The 25,897-nt window shown below is 39.2% G+C and overlaps 1 protein-coding gene and 1 long non-coding RNA gene across 4 annotated transcripts in view; one reads left to right on the top strand and one right to left on the bottom strand.

Moving 5' to 3' along the window:
• LOC103136433 (axin-1-like) lies at positions 1 to 24,639 on the bottom strand. 3 transcript variants are annotated; one of them, XM_016670309.1, is made up of 14 exons: positions 24,546 to 24,639; positions 23,228 to 23,380; positions 17,099 to 17,780; positions 13,331 to 13,524; positions 11,360 to 11,506; positions 10,636 to 10,770; positions 10,416 to 10,512; positions 8,615 to 8,752; positions 5,784 to 6,174; positions 4,792 to 4,966; positions 4,527 to 4,712; positions 3,297 to 3,596; positions 3,063 to 3,212; positions 7 to 2,343 (listed from the first exon to the last, which is right to left on the bottom strand). In XM_016670309.1, the coding sequence occupies exons 3-14, from the start codon at positions 17,708 to 17,710 to the stop codon at positions 2,217 to 2,219; spliced, it is 2,652 nt and encodes an 883-aa protein (XP_016525795.1). In that variant the 5' UTR covers positions 17,711 to 17,780; positions 23,228 to 23,380; positions 24,546 to 24,639; the 3' UTR covers positions 7 to 2,216. The 3 variants fall into 3 exon arrangements, with proteins under 3 accessions (XP_007549747.1, XP_007549745.1, XP_016525795.1); XM_007549685.2 differs by lacking the exons at positions 23,228 to 23,380; positions 24,546 to 24,639 and adding an exon at positions 19,700 to 19,913 and having other exon boundaries at positions 1 to 2,343; positions 4,527 to 4,709; XM_007549683.2 differs by lacking the exons at positions 23,228 to 23,380; positions 24,546 to 24,639 and adding an exon at positions 19,700 to 19,912 and having other exon boundaries at positions 1 to 2,343.
• Positions 24,606 to 25,897, top strand: part of LOC107835947 (uncharacterized) — a 4,957-nt gene continuing 3,665 nt past the window's right edge. The window contains exon 1 of the long non-coding RNA XR_001661791.1: positions 24,606 to 24,675. This is a non-coding gene — a long non-coding RNA (uncharacterized LOC107835947). The remainder of the gene's footprint in view (positions 24,676 to 25,897) is intronic.

A 25,897-nucleotide genomic window follows, 5' to 3' on the forward strand; every position in this document is an offset into this window, starting at 1 on the left:
AGCTAGTTTTAGCTTTTTGGTGCTAAAAATCTAAATTTGAGCGCCAAAAATCTAAAGTTGAGCCAGTTTATTGATGTTTGGTGAGGTGGCAGCTCAAAACACTGGTGATAAGCAGGAATAGGCACCGTTTATTACTTAGACCAGTTTGGTAAGAACCCCTCCTCTGGTTTAGGTAAAGGGGCCAGTGGTCAGCAACATTCACGTCTGTCAGCCATTTCTGCAATTAGCCTAGCTAAACAGAATTTATCGACAAAAGGAAGAAGCTTTATCACCTAGGAAAAACATATCTACCATTTACCAAGCTACCATTTCTTTTGCATATCCTTTAAAAAATTGCTCACTCACTTCCTTAATATTTTGGACAACATTATGGATGATTTAAAGGGTCACAAGTGGCTCCGGAGCTCCAGACACCCGGTGTAAACGATAAATATTCGTGTTGTAAACATGCTAATCTTCAACAAAGAAAAAATATCTTAAAATGTGTCCTGTGATTGTTTTGTGTTTGTTTTAAATAGTAGAGTCTTTTTTTGTGACTATTTGCTCATACACACACACAGTGTGACATCACCCCCATTCTTAACAAAACTGACTAGTGACAGCTCATGGCTAGAAGAAAAAAAGAAAAACATATTTTCCTGCTGGTAATTAAACTTTGTAAAAAGAAATCAGAATCGGCTGAAATGAAATCAACTTTGGCAAAGAGGATTTCTAAAAAAGCAAAAAACAAAACAAACAAAAAAAAAATCAGGTCGAAATGGATCACAAAATGGATCAGTGCATCTCTATTTAAAATGAATTGTCAAGATGGGCATTTTTTTTAGATTGGCAAATCTACTGGAGCAACATTCCCTTCAGCTCGTTATGATAAAATGGTTCTTAGACACGCGTCGGCTTGTGGGACACGTGTTCTTTGGCAGAGTTCACATACAAGACGGATAAAGGCGCGGATGTGAGTGAGAATTTTTTGAAGACCATAACGGCACCGACGAGGCAGGCACCCGGGATAAACCTACTGCTGAGGATTTCAACAAAGCAGAGAACATAAGAAAAGGCAATTTCTACATTAGCTTAATCTAAAGTCCTGTAAACACAGCGATGTGTACCCACCCCGCATGTTTCCTCAGCTTCCGCTGCGACACACATGAGACTAGCACGGGGGCAGATGTGGAAAACATGCAGAGGTGCTTTTGAAAAGTGGGAATTTTGAGAAATATTATAGTGGAGGAGAACAAAAAAGCTAGATTAAAAAAAAAATTAAAAAAAACATTTGAGAAGACGAATCCTATCGAAACGACGGAAATGAGGGGCACTTTTATGATTTAGTGACGAGAAACTCCACCGCTGCTTCAATGTGATTTTCAAAACATACACAATAATACTATATAAAGTGAGATATGACAAAACAAAAATGCAGTAAATAAGCAATAGTACCTGCCTTTGTTCATATACAAATCAAATGAAATGATAACAAGTAGCTAGAATACTTGTCCCATCAAAAACAATATGTAGCTTTGGTAAACAAGTTAGGCGGAGATCTGTCGTCTGAACGGTAGGATGTGAGAGATCAGTGTGGAACGCGTTTGGCCGCGCGGCGGTGAGTACGTCTCTCTGTTCTGAGGCTACCAAGGCAAAAAAAAATAAAAAAATAAAAAAAAAAAATAAAAGAAAACAAGAAGCTAGGTGAAAACGTTCAGATTTTTTGTTTCTGTCCTCTTCCCCACCGGTCCCCAGCTGACGAGGAACGAAGACGGCGAGCTGCCGTCCTGAGCACCGACTGAAGCGTTTCCGTGGTAATGTAGCAGCATTGTAATGGTCTGCAGAGGACACGCGCTCCTCCTTTAGAGCAGAAGTGGAAGACAACTTTCATCCTCTTTTTTTTTTCTTCCATTAGTCCCCTTGCCCCTTTTCCATCAACATTTTTTTTTTAATATATAGCTCTCCTTGTTGATCTGTAAAGAACAGAAGGAAAATATTTTGTTCTTTTCTCCATTCCAGCATTATCTGACCCAATTTTTTTTTCCTTTGTTTTTAATCCAGGCAGGTATTCGTTTATCCGTGAACTCCCATCTTCCATCAGTCGTTCTACGCGGCGTTTTTCTACCCTTCTGAGACATCGCTCGTCCATCTTTCTACTTGCCAACGTTCTGATTTCTTGCAGGTGTCGCATCTCCTCGTTTCGAAAGTCATCTGTTCCATTTCCCGTTCCCCGAATTTCAGTCAACCTTCTCCACCTTCCCGACAATCTTCTCCTCAAAGATGGGCAGGATGGCGTCGTCGTCACGGACCTCCTCGAACACAACTCCACAGTCGAACTCGTCGCTCACCTTCTTGAAGTAGAACCTGAAAATCAAAGGAGAAAGTCTGTTCTCAACATACAGCAACAAAATGATCGCCTATTTGTAAGGCTGAAACTTTTTCAACAGCAAACAGCCTTACATTTTCTTGGAGTTTCCTGTGAAAAACCAACACAAGGTAGCACAAAACTTTGACCAGTGTCAGTTTTTATCATATTTTTCTTTTTCGGTAGACCAACAAGTTCAGTTTGGGTCTGTAGTGTCTCATTTCCCCTGAGCAGTCCATCACCCGGAATTACTGCAGGTGTCTCCACTGCCTCCTACTGGCTACTGTAGGAAAATATGACGATGTAGCACAGACCGAACCATTACACTCCGGAGCGATTTAGCACGGAAATTACAGTATATCCCTCACATGTAGTGCGTGTTTTTTGGTCTTCACGGTCTTGTATGTTCACCGCAAATCTGTGTTTGTGCTACCATTAAAATTCCATAAAATTGGATTATGTAGAAACAAGAAATGTGCAAAATTGGGCTTTATTTAGGAATATCAGCATAAAAATTGCTGAATAAAAACCCCCCACACATTTCAGATATTTGAAGAACAATTTGAAAACTACCATTTCCAGGGTTTCCCCCAGTGTATTATAAGCCTGGCGGGCCACCAGGCTAAGCTTTGTGTGTTCATTTATTAAAGATTTTTTCTATAAAGCTTCAGAAGTATGAATACTTTTGAAGTGGAGTGTTTATGCTGTGTGTTCTCACCTGTAGTGGCCCTTTTTGGTAAGCAGCTCTTTAAACTGGCCCAGAGTCACCACACGGCCCTTCACTGATGTCCGGTACGGAATGGGCTCTCCACAGAAGTAGTATGCCACGGTCATGTTCTCACACACCTGCCGCTTCCCAGACTTGTGTCTAACAGAAAGAGTGGGGGACGATACCCGTCAAATGCTTGAAATGACGGAAAACCTGAAGTTAACGCAAAAAGATAAGCCGTACTTCTGCTTCGCCTGCAGTAGAGCAGCCCTCCTCCGCTCTTCCTCCAGCCTCCGCCTCGCCTCCTCCAGCTGCGTGAGCGGGTTGGGGGCGGGGTTGGGCGGCATGGCTGGGTCCTGGATGAACGGGTGCGAAGGCTGGACCTGAGTGGACGACGAGCCGGGGATCGCTGTGGACACCGAGGAGGAGTTGTTGCGCAGCTGGGCGGAGACCCATGGGTGCACGGCTCCAGGTCGCTCCACGGAGGTCGGGCGCGGCGACTCGGTGCTGGTTCCTGTTCTCCTGGAGCTGCTGGTGCTGCCGCTGAGCATGAGGGAGAGGATGGAGAAACAGGTTCAGATCTTGCAGGAAGGTGAAGAGAGCCGAGCGAGATGGTAACTGGGAGCGTTCCCCACAGTAATATTCAGGAACGTCTCAAGGATTTTCAAGGTTTTTAAGGTTAAGTTTTTAACCTTTTCCAGCACCACAATTGGGATAAAAACAATAAAAATGAACTAAAAAAAAGAAAGAACATTTTAATTCACTACCTTATGACATCATTTAGTACCGTTAATAATAATGTCTTGAATTGTAACATCTACAGCAGGGACAACTCAATGTAAAAAAAGTGACAAAACACTAGTTTAACAGAAAATCCTCCAATTTCAATAATGTTGTTTAACATCTATAAGACTAACCCTAATTACTAAAATTAGTAAGTCACTGAGCCATTAGAAATAATAAATATTCATTACATTGAAACAATCCAAACAAATAGTTTTGTGGTAAATGGCCTTCCTCCCCAAATTAAATGTTTAGACACAATTTACAGAGAAAGACCCAAAAATATCTCTAAAAATGTTTTTGCTAAAGTTTCCTAGCATTTAGTAAATAGAAAGAATTTTGGACATTATAACTGAGCAAAAAAAATGCGATGTTTGGCCTGATTCAACTTCAAAGAGTGAGGAAAAATGTCTATTATGTGTATAAAAATATCTGGTTTCAAGGCTTTCAAGGTTTCAAAGGAACGATAGGAACACTTTATTACAAAACTGTGCAGTTTGAATATCAAGCGCTTTCAAGGACTTTAGACAAAAAAAAAGCACTTTCCAAAACTTGAAATCAAACATCTGAACAAACCTTCTAATAACTCAAGCACCACAGATGAATGAATATAAGGAGTTACCACATAGCAATAGAACAATAAAACTGACATGAAATAATAATCTATAGTAAATGCAAGGTTTTCCTCACCCATGAGAACTCTTCCTTTGCCTGTCTCCGTCCATCATCCATTGCAGAATCTTCTGGTTCCTCTCCAGATCCTCCACCTGAGTTCCTGGATAGCCCTGGGTTTCCAGTCCACGCCCGCTCTCGTCACCTTTGCTCGGTATTTCTGTCTTCTTAAAGCCCCGCCGTGACATTGTGCTGCCTTTGCTACTGCAAAAACGTAATAAGCCATTTGGAGATCAACTGAACAAATAGAGTATTTTACTAGAGAGCAGACATGCATGCATACCCGTAGCCCATGCCCTCGAGGGTGCTGGCTCCAGCTCCATCTGCGTAGTTTCTCCGGCCCCCATACTGGTTGGTTTGGTCTCCGTTCCACAGCAGGTTGGGTGGAGGCCGACCTCCCGTCTCCTCTTGTCCGTCTCTTCCTCTGTGGTGGTAAACCTGCTTATGGTGGTAAATACCTGGAAATAAATCAGGGAAAGGTTCAATGATGTGCTTTTAGCCACAACAAAAGACTCTTCCTCAAATGGATTTGATAACTAGGGAAAAAGAAACTAAATTAAATAACAATTTAAAACCAGAAAAATTCTGAATAAATTTAATAGGGGTCTGCCAAGGGTGCATGTCAGTCAGAACCCAGCATTCTGATTCTGAACTAAAATATAGTCAATAGTGGGTGCTGTATCAGTGACATGTTGGCTAACATGAACTTACTGTATTCACTATGCAAACAGTGTATGTACTAAAATTAGCTAAAATGCTAAGGTTAGCTTAAATGTTGTCAGTAGCATTTGGGGTATCACTAGCGTATGGGCTTGCACTGACTTACACTATTCAGTATGTTAAATGGAGCTAACTGCTAAATGTAGCATATACATAAAAAATTAGCCTAAATGCTTATTTTAGCTGTACGGCTAATGTTAGCCTGAGGGCTATCGCTAGCATACAGGGGAACAAGCATGTAAACACTTCTTGGCAGTATGTGGGTTATCATTAGCATGTTTACTAAGTGACTTACTCCACTCAGTATGGAAATATTAGTGTGCGAGCTAAAATTAGCCAAAATGCTATGGTTAGCTTAAATGCCGTCAGTAGTAAGTGGGGTATCACTAACATGTTGCAATGCACTGGGGTATCCAATGAATTGGATATAAATGTTCATTTTAAAACTATAAACGACTGAAATAAACAAATAAATACATAATCAAAGCAGACACAGAAGAGCAACACTTCCTACAGAACAAAATGGATAAAGTGTAGGAACCCTGAGTGGTCTACCTTTAGCCCCCACGGTTGGTAGACTCTGCCCCCCTCCTCTGTGTGAGGGGTAGTGAGGCGGACCAATCCCTCCGTCGGGTGAGCGTGATGATTTGGGCGGAGTGTGCCGCCCTCCGCCGCCTAAGCTGCTGTTGGTTGCCCCCGGCGACTGGCAGCCCGGCGTCTTCATCACCCGCTGCACATGTTCGTCCAAAATGGATTCGGGGTCGTCTTCATGAGGGTCCTCCATGGCGACCAGGCCGCCGTATGTGGTGGCTGTTCCCGTGTTCGCAGTGGTCTCTGAATAACGGGCCCCATACAGAGGTGGAAACGACGAGGGGATGGGAAGTGGTATGCTGTGAGAAGACATGGAGGTCGTCATGGAGATGTCGGCGTCGTCGCCCTCTTCTTCCTGTGGGAACGGAGAGCAGAACTCAATATTTAGTCGTGTACACGCATGAATAGAGATGCAAAACTTGACAAATCCTGATGTCTCCATGAGTCTTTATGCTACAGGTGGGCGGATCGGTCCAACACAACAACAGAGCTTTGGAGTTGACGTCACAGCGTGTGACATTTACGTCTCGCGCAGTCGCTCGGCGCCATCTTCGGGGTCCACAGACCAAAACAAACTAGTCAGGACACTGGTGTTTTCATTGTGTTACCGACCGCAGCGAAGTTGTTTTCAAGTTGGATACTGGATATTCGCGCTCCGCGGAGTAAGGGGTGTTTAGCTCAAAGTTGATCCCATTTATGAACGCTAATTTCGGCCAGCTGTTCTCTACCGCTCCCTCCTCAAGCGCTCGGAGGTTCACATAGGGACCGCCAATTTCCGAACACTCCTGTAAATAAATGCTTTGTCTTGTGACCAACTGATACAAAAGTGGTAATTAATGCTATTAAACGAGGCACACTATCCTCTATAAAAATTTTGAGTCATATTTAATATTTTAGATAATATTAAATGTTTTCTTCAATAGCTTCCAAATCGTGTGCTCCATTGACTCAAAATCTGTGTGAAATCATTCTACCAACTAGACTAAATGAGGCACACTCATCTTTATTACATTTTAACACTTCTTATATATTTTTTTAGCAATTTCTGTAAGTCCTTACAGAATTTTTCTTTCAGGTTAGATTTCTAGTTTCTCTTGCTCCGTGTTCCTTAGTTCTTACTGTCGTTAGATCAGTCTTGTTTTTATTTAGGTCTGGGTATGGTTTCCCTCGTATCTTTCTCTCCTAGTTCATCAGGTTTTCTTTACTCTTAGTGTCTTTTGTATTAGAAGTATTTTTCAGTTCCCCGTTTCCTCCCGTTTGTGTTCCCAGCAGATCTCCTTAGTTTCCCTGTGCCACCTTCTCCCCAGCCCTCAGTCAGCTCCTGTGCCAAATTACTCACACCTGCCATCACTCTTCTCATTTATCCAGGCCATTACTACCTCGAAGTACTTAAGCTCCTCTTTTTCAGTCACAACTTGCCAGTCCGTCTTGTTATCTCACCACGTTGCCAGTTGTTACCATTGTTATCCCTTGTGTCATTGTGTTTTGGATTTCCTCGTTTTCCCTGGATTTAGTTCGTTTATTTTGTTCATTTAAATAACATCCACATAAAGTACGTCTTCTGGCCTGCTGTGCTTTGGTCCACCTCCACACCACATCATGACACAAACCAGATGAAAGAGCCCATCTTTAAACATTTAATGTGTAATTAAGCAATAAAGGTGACAGATACATTTTATGAAATAGATCACACATTAATAAATATTTGTTGTATTTAACATATTTCAGGTAAGTGAACATGAATGAAATAGATCCTGTCCTAGAATTTTATGTAATAGCTCTCAAATAATTTTTATACTTTTACTCAAGCAAAATGCAGACAAAACATGTTAATTTGTTATTAAACAAATGAACTTTGTCCACATTCTTTCATAGTCAAACTACTGTTTTTGTCTGTTTCTTTATTATTTATTTTACATTAGCTGTCCTACTCCTAAATGCACAGATTGAGCAAATTAAAGTTGTTTTTACATGTTGTTCAAGCTTGTGAAGCCGTTGGTGTATTTAAGCGTGCTGTACTGGTGCAGAGTTATCAAAAAAATAATAATACAGTACATTTATGTCTGCGTTTAAAAATATATATTTTTTCTGTATCAGATAAATATCGGCCGATACATAATCTTAGATATCGATATCTAAAGTGAAAAGAGTGGATGGGTGCATCCCAAATTGGTAACGGCAATTCTGACCCGATACCAAAATATGAAATATTGAAGACTTCTGCTTTGTGCCAGTAGTTTTCCATCTGTACTTATACTTTTGTCAGATCATCAACCAAAATATAGCTTTCACAAATCTGGCCAGTTTGAAGGCAACAAGCTGCAATCCATGATGCCTGCTTGATAAAAGTCCAGACTTCTTCATCAACACGCTCCTTGGTTCAGAGCCATTTTTCTTCATTGTATTTTGCTGGTGTCGGGCGTCTTTTATTCACCACCTGATACCAACACTTTACATTTTTTGTCACCATCATGCTCCCTCTCACCTCACCATCCTGCTGCAGAATTTTCTAAGCGAAACTGAGCCATCAGTAAAACTAGATGCAGATGTGAAGTGGTTGCTATGGAAATTCAGACCTGACAGTCATTGTCCTTCTTGACAGGTGGAGATACTTAAAATTGAACAATTTCTTGAAACATGGAATACATTAGATGAATTACCCAACACTAACACACATAATGTAACCTAGAGGAGAAACTCCAAAGTAAAACTCATTCCTAGTAATTCTGGCAACTTCCCTAATGCATGCTTCCTCTAACGTAGACCCCGTCAGCCTTTCCAATCTGAACACTCACCAGTCGTACTCTCTTCAACCTTTCTTCAAGCTTTTCCTGGGCCTCTCGTTCTCTGAGAACAGCCTCCAGCCTGTTGATGAGCTCTGCCGCAAACATCTCCGGCTTTACATGGATGTCCTTTGGTATGCGATACGTGCGCTTCGAGGAAAACATACAAACAGGTCACATTTTAAAAATTACATTCTGCTACCCGAGTAAGAATGTTGACATGGAAAAAAAACCCATATCAGATTTTTTTATTTTTATTTTTTTCCTAGATCCTCTGGATCAGAGGTTCCCAAACTGTGGGGCGCGCCCCCTTGGGGGGGCGCCGTGTCATTGCAGGGGGGGGCGCGGGAAGCTGTCTGGGGATGAAAAAAAAAAAACATGAACACTGTATGCGCTGAGAATGGCCAACTCTGTTATTCCTATGTCAATTTGATACAGTAGAGGCTTCCTCTGTTGCTTTTATCAGCAGTTAAAACTGTTTAATCCGTTGTTAACATGTTGTAACCTGTTTTTCCAAGCCACCTTTAAACGCAACATGAGCGCTACGACGCTCGCGCTGGGTTTCCACCTGTGAAGGAGACCTGCTGCTGCTGGGCGGAGCTACGCAGGTTTGTGTTAGAATCACGGCAGCAAACCAGCAAAACGCAAAGAACTTTTCACAGTTTTTCCCTCCAAACTAACAGACTGAGTTGAGTAAAGCTGTTGGATGCAGGTAATGTTAGCTAAAAAATACAGAATCAATACAGAACCTTAAGCTTAACAAGTATCTTGTAGGCTACCTATGTTGGTGTCTATTTTCAGCTACGTACATTCATTTTGCCCCCAAAAAAGTTTGGGAACCACTGCTCTAGATGACGACCTTTCTACAGGACGCCGTCTAGGAAGTTTATAAAAATTTCACCTGGTAAATTTAAGAGTGGTTTTTGCATTTATATATAGTGATGTATATTCCCTTTCTGAGTCTTGGACAAAACTTTTGTGTCCAACAACTTTACATCAGAATTAACAAAAAAAAAAAGAAAAAAAAAAAGAAAAAAAAATCATATATGGAGTACCTCAAGGTTCCGTCTTGGGGTCCTTCCTATTTAATATCTACATGCTGCCATGTGCTCAGTGTTATTACAAATAATAAGACTAGTTACCATAGCTACATACATGACACATGGCTCTACATTACATTGACCAGTTGACATTAGCTCCCTACATCTCTGAGAAAAGACTTTAGAAAATGTTTGTTTATAATTAAATGCATGGTTTAGAACCAAAATGCATTAAAAGACTAGATGTTGTTGTGGCATCAACCGTCCAGATCACTAAGGTCTTCTGATTCAAGTAGAATCAGAGTCAGAGATGAAGAATATGAAGTTGTTTTTTTTATTATTTTTTTTTTTATTTCATCAATTACAAGCTTCAAGAAAACTCTAAAAATGCTGAAACACTGACTTCCTTGAATTCAAAACTTTTGGTATTAGAAGATTGGTTAATTAGAAAATGTGTGTCTTGTAAGCAAGGGAAATGTGTTACTGCTTTCTACAGCCAGTTGATGGGAACATGTGGGGGAGGGGCAACACTGCATTACTCTCTGATCGATACAGCCAAACAAAACTTGGTCACTGTATCACATTTAAGTGACATGAAATAGTAGGAACTGTAGAAAAAAAAAAAAAGCTTTGAAATCATAACTGTAGGCACCTTGATACAAATATTTGACCTGCATCTTCTCAGGACAAAGAAAATCCACAGAATTTACTCCTGGAGAGTATTTGCCACATATATGTACATTTCTAGCTAACAGACAAACAAATACACTCACAGGTATATGAGGTAGGGGCACACGGCCATTGGCTTTGGCACTTTCATGCATCTCTTTCCGATGCTGCTTCCGATATCTGTATGGAGGAATACCATCTCTGGGAACGCAAACAAAAAAATAGGAAAATATTAAAAACACAAACTTTACTCTCCTGATCAAATGGGCCTTGATGCTTTTAAATGGATAAACGGTGTGAATGAAGTGAAGATTAACTGCTTACACACTGCTGTCGGTCAAGGACATTGTATCTGCGTCGCTTGACATGCTCTGCTGCTCACTGTCGTTGGCGCTGGTTACTGGGGCCCGGGCGTAGCCCATGTTTGCGTAGTACGGGTTTACCGGCTCTCTCCAAGGTCTTAGGGAAGACAGGAACAAAAATCAGGATGCTGACATTAATGCAGCACTTTTATGCAGATTAGGGATGCAGATTCGTTACTTTTATTTTAAAATATGTGAAAAATATGCTAAATATACAAGCAACACCACACGGAGGGTGATTGACAGCAATAAGACCTGCCTCCTGGCTCTGATTGGTTGTTTCTAGTTAGCACTGGGATAAGGCAGAGGAGCTTGATTTTTATTTTCCACACATTTGTCTCATACCATACTGTCACGACATAGTGACCGTTTCAACAAATGTAAAAAAAATATATATTTATAAAAGTTACATACTGCAGCTTTAAAATACACATTAAATTAGTCTGACCTTTGTTTCATTTGTTTAACACTTCTTTAAGGGTTCAGTTTGACTTATTAAATGGATTATGTGAAGTTACATAACAGAAACATTTTGTTAAGCATTTTCTTTAAGCTAAAGCAACACAATACAACTGAAACCTTCTATACCACCCTCAGCTTTGCCTGAATAACATAACTGGATTATGGCATCAAACTTTAAGCTACTGCTATTATACTCCTGCTAATTAGGTCACAGCAGCACACACCTGTACTCCCTGCTGTCCTGCCTCCTCCTGCTGGGTGAGGCCCTCTGCGGCGCCGTCTGCATCAGCAGGCTTTGGGTCAGCCTACTCACTGGTGTGTCACCACAATCTTCTTCATCTTTCTCTTCCTCTTCTTCTCGAACTCCACCTCTAAAACATAAAGGAAACTGATTCAAACAGACAAACTTTCCCCAAGTAGTAAAGTGTGTGTGTACATTTCAGTTTCAACTACAGTGCTAAATACAGACGTATCGGTACTTCTTGAAACATTATATCCAAAATATTGGGATTTTTTATTTTGTTATGATGGACCAAGAACAACAAAAGAAGCTCATCATTTTGATGCAGAAGGAAAATAATTGATTGTTTCCAACCCAACACTTTTTTTATATATATAAATAAAGACCTTAAAACTGAGAAATTTAGTCATTTAGATGTATCAGGGCTTTTTGCTGTTACTTTGTTCTTCATGTAAAGGACTTTGAAAAAATAAAATAACTGTATGAATTAGGGTTGAAAAGATTCCTTAAATAATTCAGGTACCTTAATTACTAAAAATCTTCATGGTAAATTATCTGACTCAAGGCGTTGTTAAAAATACCGTATTAAACAGTTCAACTATTCGGCACACTGTGGTAAGGCAGAAAGGTTATTTGTGTTGCATGAAAACACAACGCTTCTGCTACGCTGTTGACGCATGTGTGCTGTGCTAAGCGCTATTTTAGGCAAAAATGGAAACTCATCCATAGTTGCCAACAGGCATCGTTTATGTCCGTTTTCAAAATGTCGGCAAAATGTTACCTAAATGTGTGATAATCTGTCAAGTTACAGATATAAAGGGAGATTTAACTAATCATAGTGGCTGCAATGCAAGGTATTAAGTAACAGTCGGTAAGTTGTGTGGAGAAACTGCATGCGTGTCAAATGAAGATAAAAGCACAGCAACAGACTGAAGACATGAGTTAAAATGCATTTATTTGTTACATATGTTTCTATCTCTAATTAAATGACATACTTGCCGTGAATATTTCAAGTTTTAAACTATTTATAGTAGTTGGCAAGATTTAATCCCTCTGTCACACAGCAGAGTTTTGGGCCATTTGCTTTTCTAGATGGAGCCTACGGCTGGACAATAAATCAATAAAATATATTGCAATAAACATGTGATCAGCATCAATAGATAATACATCTGATAGAATGTTCAATCATTTCCCTGAACTCCAATCCAGAACCGAACAGCATTCTGGGAGAAGGAGGCAGAAAAAAGGCTTAGCCGCTCAACCTCTCAATGAGCTAAGCTGGGCTGGTGGCATCAACCAACTCCCTCTCCATTTGGTTACCTAGCATCAACCTGTTGAGCACCTCGTGCACCAACAGTTTCAGGTTTCGCCAGAACTGCTTGAAAATAAAAAAAAAAATTTAAAAAAACGCCATGGAGAGAAAACTCTGGATGAAACAGGGAATGTCACGACACCAATTTGGCAGTATTTCAGACATTTAAAACAAAAACTAATCAATAATTACTGATATCAACTGACATGAAAAGCTTGTATCAAACACCTGCTTTATTTAGCCAAGTTAAATAAATTAGATAAGAGCTCATTTGGGAGCAGAAAAGTCTCTGGATAGACAATGTTTTACTTATTACAAAAGCTTGATTATAAAAAAATTTATACTTTGTATCATCCTTAATATTTTCCATTGTGAGAACTTTATGTCTGTAATAATTTTACCCTGATTACAAAGTAAAAAAAAAAGTCTCCATCTGCATCAACAACCATTACTAGACGGGTCAAATTTCTAAAGCAGTACCTCGGCACAGTGGGGGAGATACTTAAATGTACACGCCACACTTTTCAGAAACGCTAAGAGATTTTACAAATCGTGCATTGTTTTGGAATATGCACTTTCAAAGAACCTGACGACAAAAGCCAAACGCTGAGGATTTGAACGGTGATGAAAAGTTTGTCTCACCTCCACTCCACGTCCTCAGCTAGAGTTGGGAGATAGCCGGGCGGCGGCTTGGCCGGGCCCGATGAGGGACTCTGATCACTGGGATTGGGTTTGGGGCTCTCTCCTCCCGTCCGGGTGTACTCCAGGTAAAGGTCAGATTTAAGGAACAGAGGGTAGGTGTTCTCCTCCATCATGGCCTGGATCTCTGTCTGAGCCTGGAACAGAAGTTTTTTTTGTTTTATTATTATTATTATCCAAGATCATGACCATTTTGTATCATTGTACTATTTAAAAATCAGTCCCGTCTTTCAAAGTTGCTTATATGAATCACGATCCAGCTGTCTAACACAAACAAAACCTGAATTTATTCACAATTGTGTCTGAGATTAGGGAAAACAAGACAATGTTTCAGGATGTTTGTGTAATAAAAATATTTATAATACAAATCAAAAATCATGACTTGTCTCACATTTTGGTATATTTTACTTTAGAAATATGAGTTTTCGCTAAGTGACTTAAAAAGTTTTGATGATTAATCATCTTGTCTTTCTTGCATATTGGCTTATTTTTATTCATTTTCAGATCCCTGATAAAGAATAAGTTGGTGTGTTCACATAGAACGGAAAATTAAATTAAATTGTTGTGTTGTCTGTTTCTAGCAGAGTGCCACGACAGTTTTGTTCTAATAGTTTTAAAAATAACTTGGTAGTTTCCCCATAGAGCTAAAATTAAAACAACAAATCTTGTCATATAATAAATAGCTACAGAACGAGTCTTCTCTCTGTACTTTTGTTTTGTCTTTACTTTTTTTTTTACAATTTAGTACACATTTTACACAATTAATTTGGATTAGTCATGATTAATTATTATTGTCAACCAATTTAGTAATCAATTAATTGATAACTGTGGCATATAAACTAAAAAAATGATTACGTTTGTATTTAATAGAAAGGAATTGAATTATTTGTTTACTTGCATTTTGTATGAATTTTTAAAATTGTATAAAACAAGCTTTAGTAATTATTTTTACTACATGATTTGTGAAAACAAGCAGTGAAGTATTTGAACTCGCACAGTTTTAGAAGTGAGGCTGGAGGACATTTTAGTCAATAACAATAATAATGTATAATGTTTAATCAATACAGGGGAAAAATAGTCTAAATATTCCACAGTCTGAAATCCAAGTTCTCCCACTGTTTGTTCAGTGGTTCGTTGTTTTTACAAACAGGATTTCCAAAAGCTTCATTCAAACTAATCCCTTGGCTGCAATGGTGTGTACAAAATTGTCAAGACAAGAATAGAACGTTTGAGAAGTGAGCCATAACGAAAGCTTCACAGAGTCCTGCTTTTCTTTCATCTGAAAGCAATGTCCCTATAAAAGGCTGCATCATTCATAACAAGCAAGCCATTGCTATTTTACACACATCTGTAGTAAAAGAACGAAAGCTGATTTTTGCTCATTTTAGTGTCTTAAAGGGCCAGTATTATGTATTTTCCAGGCACATAGAGCCATTTTATAGCACAGTCAAGTAACCATGTTATCTTCAGTTGTTATAAAATGCTGTCAAATATGACTTCAAAGAAATTTTACTTTGTAATACAATCCCTTGAAATTGGGCCTCTGTCTCTTTAAGAAGCTCCTGCTCTTTCTGACACTCCACCTTCAGAAGGTCATCACAACATGGCTCCTCTATTAACCCTTTAACGTTTTTTACCAGCATTGCAGAAAGAAGTAGCTGCTATAATGAGCTGACTATATGCACAGTTCTTCCTGGTGTTTGCCAATTGCTGCTGGCTAGTCTGAAGGAGCTGAGTGAGTGAGTTGCAGAGGAGGGGTGCTGTGTGAGTTGGAAGCTTGGAAATTGCAGCTCAGAGGAGCTTAGTCTTCAGAGGAAGAGCTAGGTCCACCCAGGTGTTTTGCACATGGAAATTAAAAGATTTCTCAAACATGCGTCAAAGAATCAAGGCAATACTCCAGGAAGTTTTTGATTATGGAACAACATCATAACATGATGTAAAGATCAGAAGAATTGATTTTACATAATACTGGCCCTTTAAAAACAAAACATGTGCAACACCCAATAATGGTAAGAAACAACTTTGTGTACCACTAAGGCAGTTTTTGGATTACTTACTAAAATCAAACTAAAGAGACGCAGTCTGTCTGTCAGAGTGAAACCTAATGAGACAGAAAAGCACTTTTTGTGGCACTGAAAGTCTGGCCTTGTAAGAGCATTCACAGCTGTACATATAAGCAACAGGGCTGGTAATTCAAGCATAATTTCAACACTTTAACTTGTGACTAAGATAACCCAAAGATAAGATCATATCCAACATCAAACCAGAGTCCCTTCAGGTAATTTCCATCCTTTGTAGATAGGCTGAGCTTGAGATGAATGATACTAAGGTTATGTGGAGGGATGAAAACTTTGCTCATCTGAATTAGCTGTGAAGCCGCCAACAGTAACTTCATCCGATTATGTGTGTAAACGGCGGGTGACAGAAAACTCAGATTTGGCTGAACAGGAACAATACAAGACGTTAATGTTTTTCTATTTTGTGAATGCAAGCACTAAAGATTATATATTTAGTACAATACTTACTGACATACTGAGATATGCTCATACTTAGTTTATACCTGCATGACTTTTTTTTTTATGTGGGCTAGGCATATGGGATTAGTCTAAAATAGTTTCTTTATAGTTAATCTGTCAACTAATTTCACAAGCAATCTAAAAATAAAGAAAAAATGAATACTGCTTTATGCTGGATTTTTTTTTTAATCCAGTCTAATAGCTTTTATTGGATGCCTAAACCTAAAATAAGGTTAAAATTAAAGCAGGATAAACATATGTACACTATAAAGTGTCAACACGTATTATAAAAACTCTTATAACTCCAAGTTAAAGTGTTCAGCATGTTGTGAATGAAAAATATGGTCAGAATTAAGTTGAAGCAAAGACAAATTCACCAATCATACACGGGTCCAGATTCTCATTTGTTCAGAATGAAATGTAGCACAGGAATCTGACTAGCTTCATAAAGTAAATTCAGTAGTAATTTCAAACAAATTGTAATTTTTTGTCCCTTCTCATGCACTGCACTGTTGTCAAAGTGCTAAAATTTGCAGAGCGTGGTCTTCCAAAACTTCTAAGCAGTTGCACACCCTGCCTAATTAGTCACTGAACCAGACACTTTATCCTCGAGTTTGTTTAGAAAGTGCAGAACAAAGCTGACCAATGAGAGGAGGGAAACTGTACTGAGACAGACAGACACACACACAGGACCCCAGAAGCCTGAAAAGCGAGGGCGACCCTCCAATAGAGAAACATCGATCTGGTATAAATATCTATATTGGTCCAGAAATTGGAAAACAAATCTAGATCGACTATCAGTGACAATGTGCCAAATCCAGAAGGGCAGATCTATTCAGTTTAACTATGTTTTGTGCTCAGAGCGAAGTCATGCTTTATTATTTATTTTACATTATATTTATAATTCCTGACTACTTGCACCTTCTGAACAATTTGAAACAAAGTTTGTTGCAGTTTATTGTTTTTACCTACTGCTTTTGTCAGTTTCTTTATTATTCATTTTTCATTGGCTGTTATACTCCTAATTGCAGAGACTAAACAAATTAAAGTTGTTGCTTGTGACACATACTCCAGATATGTTTTTGTTTAGGGAATAACATTGTAAGATGATGTAAAGCTCCAAAAAGTTGATTTCACATAACACCATCCCTTTCATTTTCTATAATACCCACAATGCATGCAGTGTTTTAATCACCTGTTCAAACATGGCGGGGTCTAGATGTGGCTTTCCCACGCAGTCTCTGATGAAGCTCTTCGTGGCCGCTTTGATCGTCCTGGAGACGATCCCACTCCCGTCCACGATGTACTTCCTATAGATGACCTTGGCCAACTTGGCCCTCTTGTCCTGGCTGGTCTGCCGGAAGCCTGAGCACGCGAACCAGAAGTCGACCAGGTCTTCGCACCCTTCCTGGCACAGGAAGCTCCGGAACAGGTTGGTGCCATCCTGGTCGTCCAGGAGCGAGTGAAGCGACTCGGCCCACTTCAGGTATGGCGGAGTCGGAGATGCTGAGCCCTCCGGCTCGTAGCCCAGGTCCAGGTCGGGCCGGCGTGGGGTTGCGGACGACGAAGAGGAGGGCACGTGACTCGACGGGTCTCCCATTTTAGAAGAGGGGTATCCCTGGGTTTGGGACAGGCCGCCTGGACGGCTGTTGCCCGACTGGACCGGGGGGTCCAGGTCAGTGCCCTCTTCGCCGGGAACGGGAGGCCGGGGGGCATCTTCAGTGAAGTGCGCGGGGCCGTTCAGAGAGGCCACGACGCCTCCGCCGCCCCTGTACCCGACCCCATGTAAATCTCTGACAACGCTCATGTCTCTGGTTGCAGAAGAAGGAGGTCAGACCTTCCTCTGTAGCAGTGAGTTTGCTGGAAAACAATTCACCCTGGGAAGGAAAACGGAGACAGCTTTAGCAGTATGACTCGGCACAACAAACGTAAACTTGTAAAAATATAGGAATGACTAACTGATCCATCACAGCCCACATGAGTCAGACCGCCTGCGTTAGAGAGGTTGCTATCAGAGATCACACAGCTGCTGAATTTATTATTTTACAACCTTGGCAGAGCCATTGTAGAAAACACTTTTTATTAGCTTCAGCAGGTCGGATTCGTTTCCAATCCTCGAGACGAGACAAAAGACAGATTTTCATTCGTAGTCTACTTCCCCACCCTGCCTTCTTTCCATCTACAAAATAAAAACTTTCAAATCTGATGGAAACACACTTTATTGTCCTGAAAGTGTGTAGGATTAATCTGAAAAGCGACAAAATAATCTGTAACTTTCAAAGTACACCAACTCAAGCTCCTTTTGACCCCAGTAAAATTTGGTTGTCACGTAAAAAGAAAACGTGGCCACTCTGCCAGGTGTATATCGCTTTTAAAAACACGTAACACACTCAATAAATTTCATCCAAAAGCAATATCATGCCAGTATCCAAGCAGCAAATAGTGACAGTCTGATTTGAGTCTAACCTGTAAATTGATTCATGTTAATACACAAAACTCTTAGGTTTTAAATACAGACGCACCGATCAGGCTTTTACCGGCCTAAACCGATTTCTGGTTTTATCTTGAATTTCTAAAGCCTGGTACACAGCAAGCGATCTCCAAACATTACATATGACCTACATAATGCAACGTATAAAATGTATGATGGCATCTCTGGTTACACTGCATGACGAGAGACAGCCAAATGCTAAATGTTTCCCAGCAATAATAAAAACAAATGAAATGATGCCAATTTTTTTATTTTTTTTACTATTTATTAAAGGGTCACCACTTTGCTTTTATTTTAAAGTAAACTGCAGAACATAAAACACAATTTTGAATTTTAAAACCCACAAGTCAAAATGACTATTGCAAGGTAAATATTTGACAAAAACTGAATTGAACATTTCAGTTGTCCTGTTTCATCTACGCATATTAAATTTTACAGAATTTATAAGTTATTTTATTGCTCTTCAAATGAGAGGGTACAAATTGCCATGCAACTGAAAAAAAATGCTAACAGCTGCTTGTAGTGCTCTAACAAACAACCATTTCTAGTGGCGAACAATTCTTTTCAAAATCTTATCACACCTAGTTATAGAGTAGAAAAAACTAACACTTAAAATGACACTGAATACAAAACAGCAGCTTAAGTACTAAAATGTTGCTCGGCTAATTCGTCCCATAAACTAGCCAGCAACTACAAGTTTTGCGACTTGAAAGCAAAGCTCCCGAGGGACCAAATACAACTGAGAACAGTGTATGCAAATTTCAAAGCAGAGGTTTACTGCTAAGTTCTTGCTGTCTGTTTACTATTAAACTCGCCGAGCAGTGCTAAGAGCCGGTGTAGCTCACTCTTCGGAAAGTTAAACGACATTTCTCAAACAATCAACTAGTGTTAAGAAGCTAAGACAGCTAGTTAGCCTCGTAGCAATGCCACCAGCGATGCCAGAGCTTTGAAGTGAGAATCTCATTCATGTTGGCCTGCAAAAGACGGTTGGGGGATGGGTACAGCAACAAACTCCACAGCCACACAAGACGGGCCTGCATGCAACAACACTTTCAACACAAGCGTAATTTATACACTTAGAGAAAACTCCTGCGAAAGCAACACCAACTTTCCTAATGAATACGCCCGACATAAACCGGCTGATGTGACATCAAAAGAAACAAGAAAGCGACGGCACGCTTTCCACTCCAGCAGCTGCAGCAGCGGCGGCAGAAGCAGCTAGCTTCGCTTCTTAGCTAGTTTGTTAGCTTCTGAAGCTAGGTGCGTTAACGTCCCGTGTTTTCCCCTTAAAAGTGTCCGTCCTACCGTCTCTGAAAGCCCGTTCCCCGTGGTCCGCTGCATTGGGGATACTGGCGTGAACACGGTGCTCCAAAACGCGTCATGTGGATCGATTTCAGTTAATAAAGCATAAACAAAAATATCCCGTCGCCTTGCCCTCAACTCCCCATGGTGGTTAGTTTCAGAGCAATAATACAGAGAGGGACGGAGTACGTGCGAGCACGCCAACTGTTAAGTACGTTCACAGGGACTGCAGGAAGCCAAGCAATGTCAAGAACTGAACCTGCAAAAACTAGCAACTCTTCTATTATGATTTTTTTAAAGTAAAAGTAATGACTTAAAACTGAGTTTTATAACTGCAAAACATACAGAGTAAGAAATTATACCCCTTCTTTATAGTGCTAATGAACTTAATTGCACAGATATGTCTATCCCTTACAGCATCCCCCGTAAAATGTGCATTTAAAAAATCTGAATAAAATTTAAAAAATAAAGATATTTTATTGTAATAAAAGTGTACTTTTTTACACTTTCTTTCAGAAATATTATGCTATAACAACCACCCGCTTACATAATCTTGTAAAAAAAAAAAAAAAGAAAGAAACACTACTGACTGGATAATTTTTCAGCAGACAATTGTTGATGCTCTCCACAGGTAAACCTTGAAAAGTCATTAATAAAAAAGCTATGTATTTAAAGATTGCTCTACTCAAATATTTTAAAGCTGCCGTATGTAACATTTATTTTAAAAAACTTTTTTTTCTTTTTTTAAAAATAGTTGTTAAAACTGTCACTATAGTACAGGGGTGCCCAAAGTCAGTCCTCGAGGGCCGGCATCCTGCAGGTTTTGGTTCTCTCCCTGGTGGTAGTAAAAACCTTTTCAACTTGTCAATGTTCCTCTTAGGTCTTCTAACAGCCATCATTTGATCCAGGTGCATTAAACCAGGGAGAGAACTAAAACATGCAGGATGCCAGCCCTCGAGGACCAACTTTGGGCACCCCTGCTATAGTATATAGCAGGTGTGGGCAATCCAGGTCCTCGGGGGAAGTGTCCTGCAACTCTTAGAGGTTACCCTGGTCCAACATGTTTGAATCCAACAGCTGAATCACTTCCTCAGTGCAGTCAGGTTCTCCTGAGTCCTGCTAACGACCTCATTATTTGACTCAGGTGTGTTGAAGTAGAGATGCATCTAAAAGTTGCAGGAGACCGGCCCTCAAGGCCTGGAGTTGCCCACCCCTGGTTTACAGTATGAGACACGTTCTGTGAAAAAAGTCAAACTTCACTGTCTTCTCCCAGTGCTAACTGCAGAAATACACTATACTCAGTAAGAAAAAGCCAATCACAATCAAGAGGAGGGTCTTAAAGCTGTCAATCAATCTTGAGTGCGCACTATTCACACCCTCCAACATGCTCTATGGTACAGTGTTTCCTGACAGTAGAACCTGTCATGAATGCCTAAGCTAGTTGGCGTAGTCAAGCAACAAGCAACGGCCGACAAACAATAAGCTGTTTCTCTGCCATTAGCACATTTAGCAGCATGTGCACAAGCATGACTAACAGCGCTAAGACCTCCTCCTGGCTCTGATTGGTTTGTTTTTAACCAGGAGAAGTGCATTTCTGGAGATTGCAATAATAGCACTGGGAGGAAATGGAGGAGCTTCATTTAGTCACAGATTATTTGTTTTGTACCAAACTGTTACAACACAGTGACACTTTTAACAAATATGTAAAAAAATATAATTGTCCTAATAAAAGTTACATGCTGCAACTTTAAGTGAAGCTATTCCTCTCCACTGTCACCCCATGTTTGCTTAGGATGATAAATCTGTTTGGTTTTGCTCAATAGATGATATTTTACCAACTGGAATTGTCTGACAGGAGGTCAGACAATAAAATAAAAATATGACTGTATTTTATGATATTTGGATCCAGCTGCACTGTTTTTAAATTGCTTTTGAATATAAATCTGTCTTTACTGACTTGACTTAAATACAATTCTACTGAACATTTGTTTCTTTTTAAGTACCTGGAGATTACATTTGTTTTGTATTGCCCACTCTATAAATAAAGTGAATATTTAAAAAAATACACTAGATACATTAACCAAAATCATTTCTTATATTTAAATATGTCCAGGCAGTTCTTTGAGTAAATTAAAAGCCGATTTAGCATTGGTCAAATTGGATGACTAAATACACAACACAGTATTTGTCTTTTGTGTTTTGTTTTATAAGTGGTGTCTTTTTTTTAACCAAATGTCTCTGCTCTTTTGATATAGCATGAAAACAATGACACAGTGTTTAAATAATTACAAATATTTATCTTCATTTGAGTGTGAATTAATAAAAGAATAAAAATGTAATCAGAAAATAAAACTCAGTCGGACTTTGTATTATTGTATCATAATAAGCAGCATTAAATTACCCAGTGTGAGAATTCTAATATTTTCAAGATTATTAAAATTAGACCATGTATTTATTTAAACCATCCTCATTTTGACATTTCCAATGGTTTCAGATGTAATTACAGTTATTTATTTGAAATATATCATTACATAACTACAACATGGGCAGCAGGAGCTACAATAATGCAATTAAAATGTTATTATGCACCATTAGTTATTCATATACCTGTACCACAGCTAGTTTCACCTGTTCTATATAACATCAGTAAAAATATAAAAAAAAAATAATTATGTTTTATAAATATCCATCCATCTTCTGTGGTGCACATCTCCAGCATTAATTGGGTCAGAGGGGGGTACACCCCAAGCTGGTCGACATTCCATCACAGATGTTTTAGAAATATAAGAGAAATAAATAATGCAAGAATTATACAATTTGACTTGGGCAACAATGCCTCAATAAAGATTATATTTTGAGTTATAAAAATGTCAAATAAAAGTGCAGAATTTTTATCATCCCACGTAAGAAAAAATGGGGCGGCAGATAAATCGGCTTTTATAGTCACATAAACTTGGCATACACTGTAATGTATAAGAAACATGTCAATGTTGACATGTTTTGAATGTATGGGATGAAATATAATTCTTTTTGGGAGGGGAAAAAATTATATCTGCCAGATCAAATTGCAGATTTTTACTGCTGTGCAGGAGAATGATGAAAGAGAATTACCTCACCCAAGTAAAAAAACAACAACATAGAAATATATAAAAATACAAAAGTTTTATTAGTGCCCATCATAGAAAGGAGTAATTAAGCTGATTTTATTGATGAGATCAGTTTTTTTTTATTTTGTATCACAGGAATAGAGATGTGCCCAACAGCGCCCCTATCGATTTGAACTTACAATTACATCAATTAGAGAAAGTGAAAGATTTGCGACGAAGGGGACTGATAAGTTATTACACGAATTACCCAGACACGACAAAAGCAAACGGCGCTAGAAAAAAAATTCCAAGTCTGAAATGAAAGATAAAAATTAAAGAAGCAGAAGAGGCGCACAAGCGAGTACGCAGGTATATCAAACATCACTCTGGTTATAAATACGCGAAGCAAAACCTGAAGCAAAACACATGCTAATGGTGACCTCACCTCTCAGCCTTGTTGTTCCTTTGGACAGGTGTTAAGTCATTTAGGAGCCAATGTCCACACAGGCAGAGACGCTGGCAGGACCGAAAGAGCACGCCGCTGCCGCCGCTCGAACATCCTCCCTGTCACTCTCCTCCGCCGTCAGTCATCCAGGAGCTGGTAAGTGTGTGTTAGAGAGAGAGGGTGTGTGTGTGTTAGAAGGGAAAGAGGGTGGGTATGGGCGAAGAGAAAGAGATAACCCCTTACAGTTTTGGTTTCTATTTTACGTCGCTTCGGTACATTTCTCACATGAATTTTAACATTTGGACAACCATTTCTCGAAACAATTGGTTCAAACTGCTAATTGATAACATGCAAAAGCGTGCCACTTGCTCAAAATGGATAGTTTATTCCTCGCAAGCAAGTATTCATGTCAGTGGCTGTAATTAAAATGAAAAGTCATCCATTTTTATAAATAAGATAGTCTAAATGGCTTTGTCAAGTTTTTATAATAAGATTTCAAATTCACTGAAAGAGTTTTCTTAAGCAAGAAAGTCATATCTCAGTGACGATACCTGACCATTCAGAGTTAAGTTACACATTACTGTATTTAGTGAGGTAAAAGAACATGTTATGTTTCACATTTTTACTAGTGACTGCTAGTACACATGGTAGTTGTCTCTGTGAATAGATTCTCTCACCTGGTTTCTCTCCAGATGTACCATGGGCCTTTGACTGCTTTCCAAATTAACACTCTATTTGAGGGCCCCTGAGAGCCTAACGGAACATCTGTAATAATGCTACACACAGGTGGACTGAATGGTAATCAGGCCACTCCAGAGTACCATTGGTTGTAGTGGATTATCATTAAGGGGTGTCAGTGTAAAAGGGGTGTGCAGATGCATGCTGCACTTTTCAAAAATCGTTGGAAAATCATATGTCACTTTTATTTCACTTCCCAATTATTCTTTAAAGGTGGGGTCTGTCTATTACAGAAAATGCCACCAACACACGGGAGTTTGTGGATGTAATGTGACAAAATTTGGCAAACTTCAAGAGGGTGTGAATACTTTTTGAAATTCTGTAGTTGTGCATTCCTTGCAAAATTGTCCAACAAAATGTAGCTTCAGAAAATAGATTTTTTTTTTATGAGACCAACAGATCTATTTATATATATATCTAGTTATTATTTCTTTAGTTGTGCTCTCAAATACAGAAAAGTGCAAATTTACTGATCGTCTTCCTTAGACGAGCAGTTGAAAAATACAACTGGGTTCTGATTATTCTGATCAAAACATAATGCTACAGGTTGATTGACTGCAGATGTTAAATAGTTTCTTACCATGTGTCCTGTCGGAGGCCGGCGTTCCCATGGAGAGGAAGTCTGGGCCTGGTGGCTCAGGTGAGGTTCCAGCAGCGGCCCTCATCTCTGACCAATCCCTGTCCGAGTGTTTACCCATGACTAACGGTCTGTGGAAAATATAATAAAAAGATAATAATAATGATTATTGAGTAGATGGACTGTGTGGGTATGGGAGTACACTGAAAAAGAAAACAGGTGATTCAACTTAAAAAAATAACAGTTGTTACAAGTAATCAATTTAAGCTTATCCATGTAAATGTATTAAGTTTCTTAAGTTGCCATGTAAATTAATTAAGTCAGACCAACTTAATTCGATTACATGTAACAAATCAACACAAGTTTTTTTTTTCCAAGTTGGAGCTCCATTCTCTTTTTTTCAGTGACCACAGAAATTTTTTTTACTTTGAACAAACCTTTTAAAAATAACTCTAATTTGTTACATCTAATTTTATTGGTCAAGCTGTAATTCTTATTTGAATAATTCTGAAATCACAATAATAACTTGATCAAAATTAATCAAATTAGCTGTAACAAATTAGAGTAACTTTTTAAAAGTCGGTTCAACTAAATAATTTTTTTCAGTGTATAGTCAATAGATGGATGGATGTATACAGGACCGATGACTTATTTGATTTGAAAATTCATGTGCAAATGTCCTTTGAATTAAACTGTGGCTCTGAGGTGCAAAAACCTCTGAATTAAGTAGGGGAATGCAGTATTTATTATCTAAAAATATTTCTTCTGAGTACGTAAGTATTAAATACAACATGTCTTGCTGTGGAACAATGAAATCCACTTCACTTTCACCTGAAACATTTACGCAGCCGAGGCTTTCAGAAGGCAGTAAAGAAGTCGGTCCGTTGTCATCCAGAATTAGAAATTATTGGGTTTCAGGTGCTAAACCCAAGCAAAACATGCCATATTATGGAAACACATTCACATTATTATGGTGCGTTCTCAGGCATCAGTATGTACATATAGCCATAAACAATATGCATCGACAGCTTCCCGTACCAATAGGCTGGTGTTGTTTTGCGGTGGCTCCCCCAGAGACAATGAGGAGAGAGGAAGGGAGACAAAGAGAGAATACTGACGAAGATGAACTTGACCTTTACGATGTCTTGGTGAGGAGGGGTTGGGGCCATGTTGCTACCTATGAATCTATAATGAACCTGCACTGTATATGTGTGTGTGTGGGTGTGTGGGGAAGAGAGAGCATTGTAGAATTGTAGAAGTCAGACTTAAAGAAAGGTCATCACACAAGGGTACACAGTACAATAACCTATCTATCTATCTATCTATCTATCTATCTATCTATCTATCTATCTATC

Source organism: Poecilia formosa, unplaced genomic scaffold (assembly GCF_000485575.1).
Source record: "Poecilia formosa unplaced genomic scaffold, Poecilia_formosa-5.1.2 Scaffold32, whole genome shotgun sequence".
NCBI lineage: Eukaryota > Metazoa > Chordata > Actinopteri > Cyprinodontiformes > Poeciliidae > Poecilia > Poecilia formosa.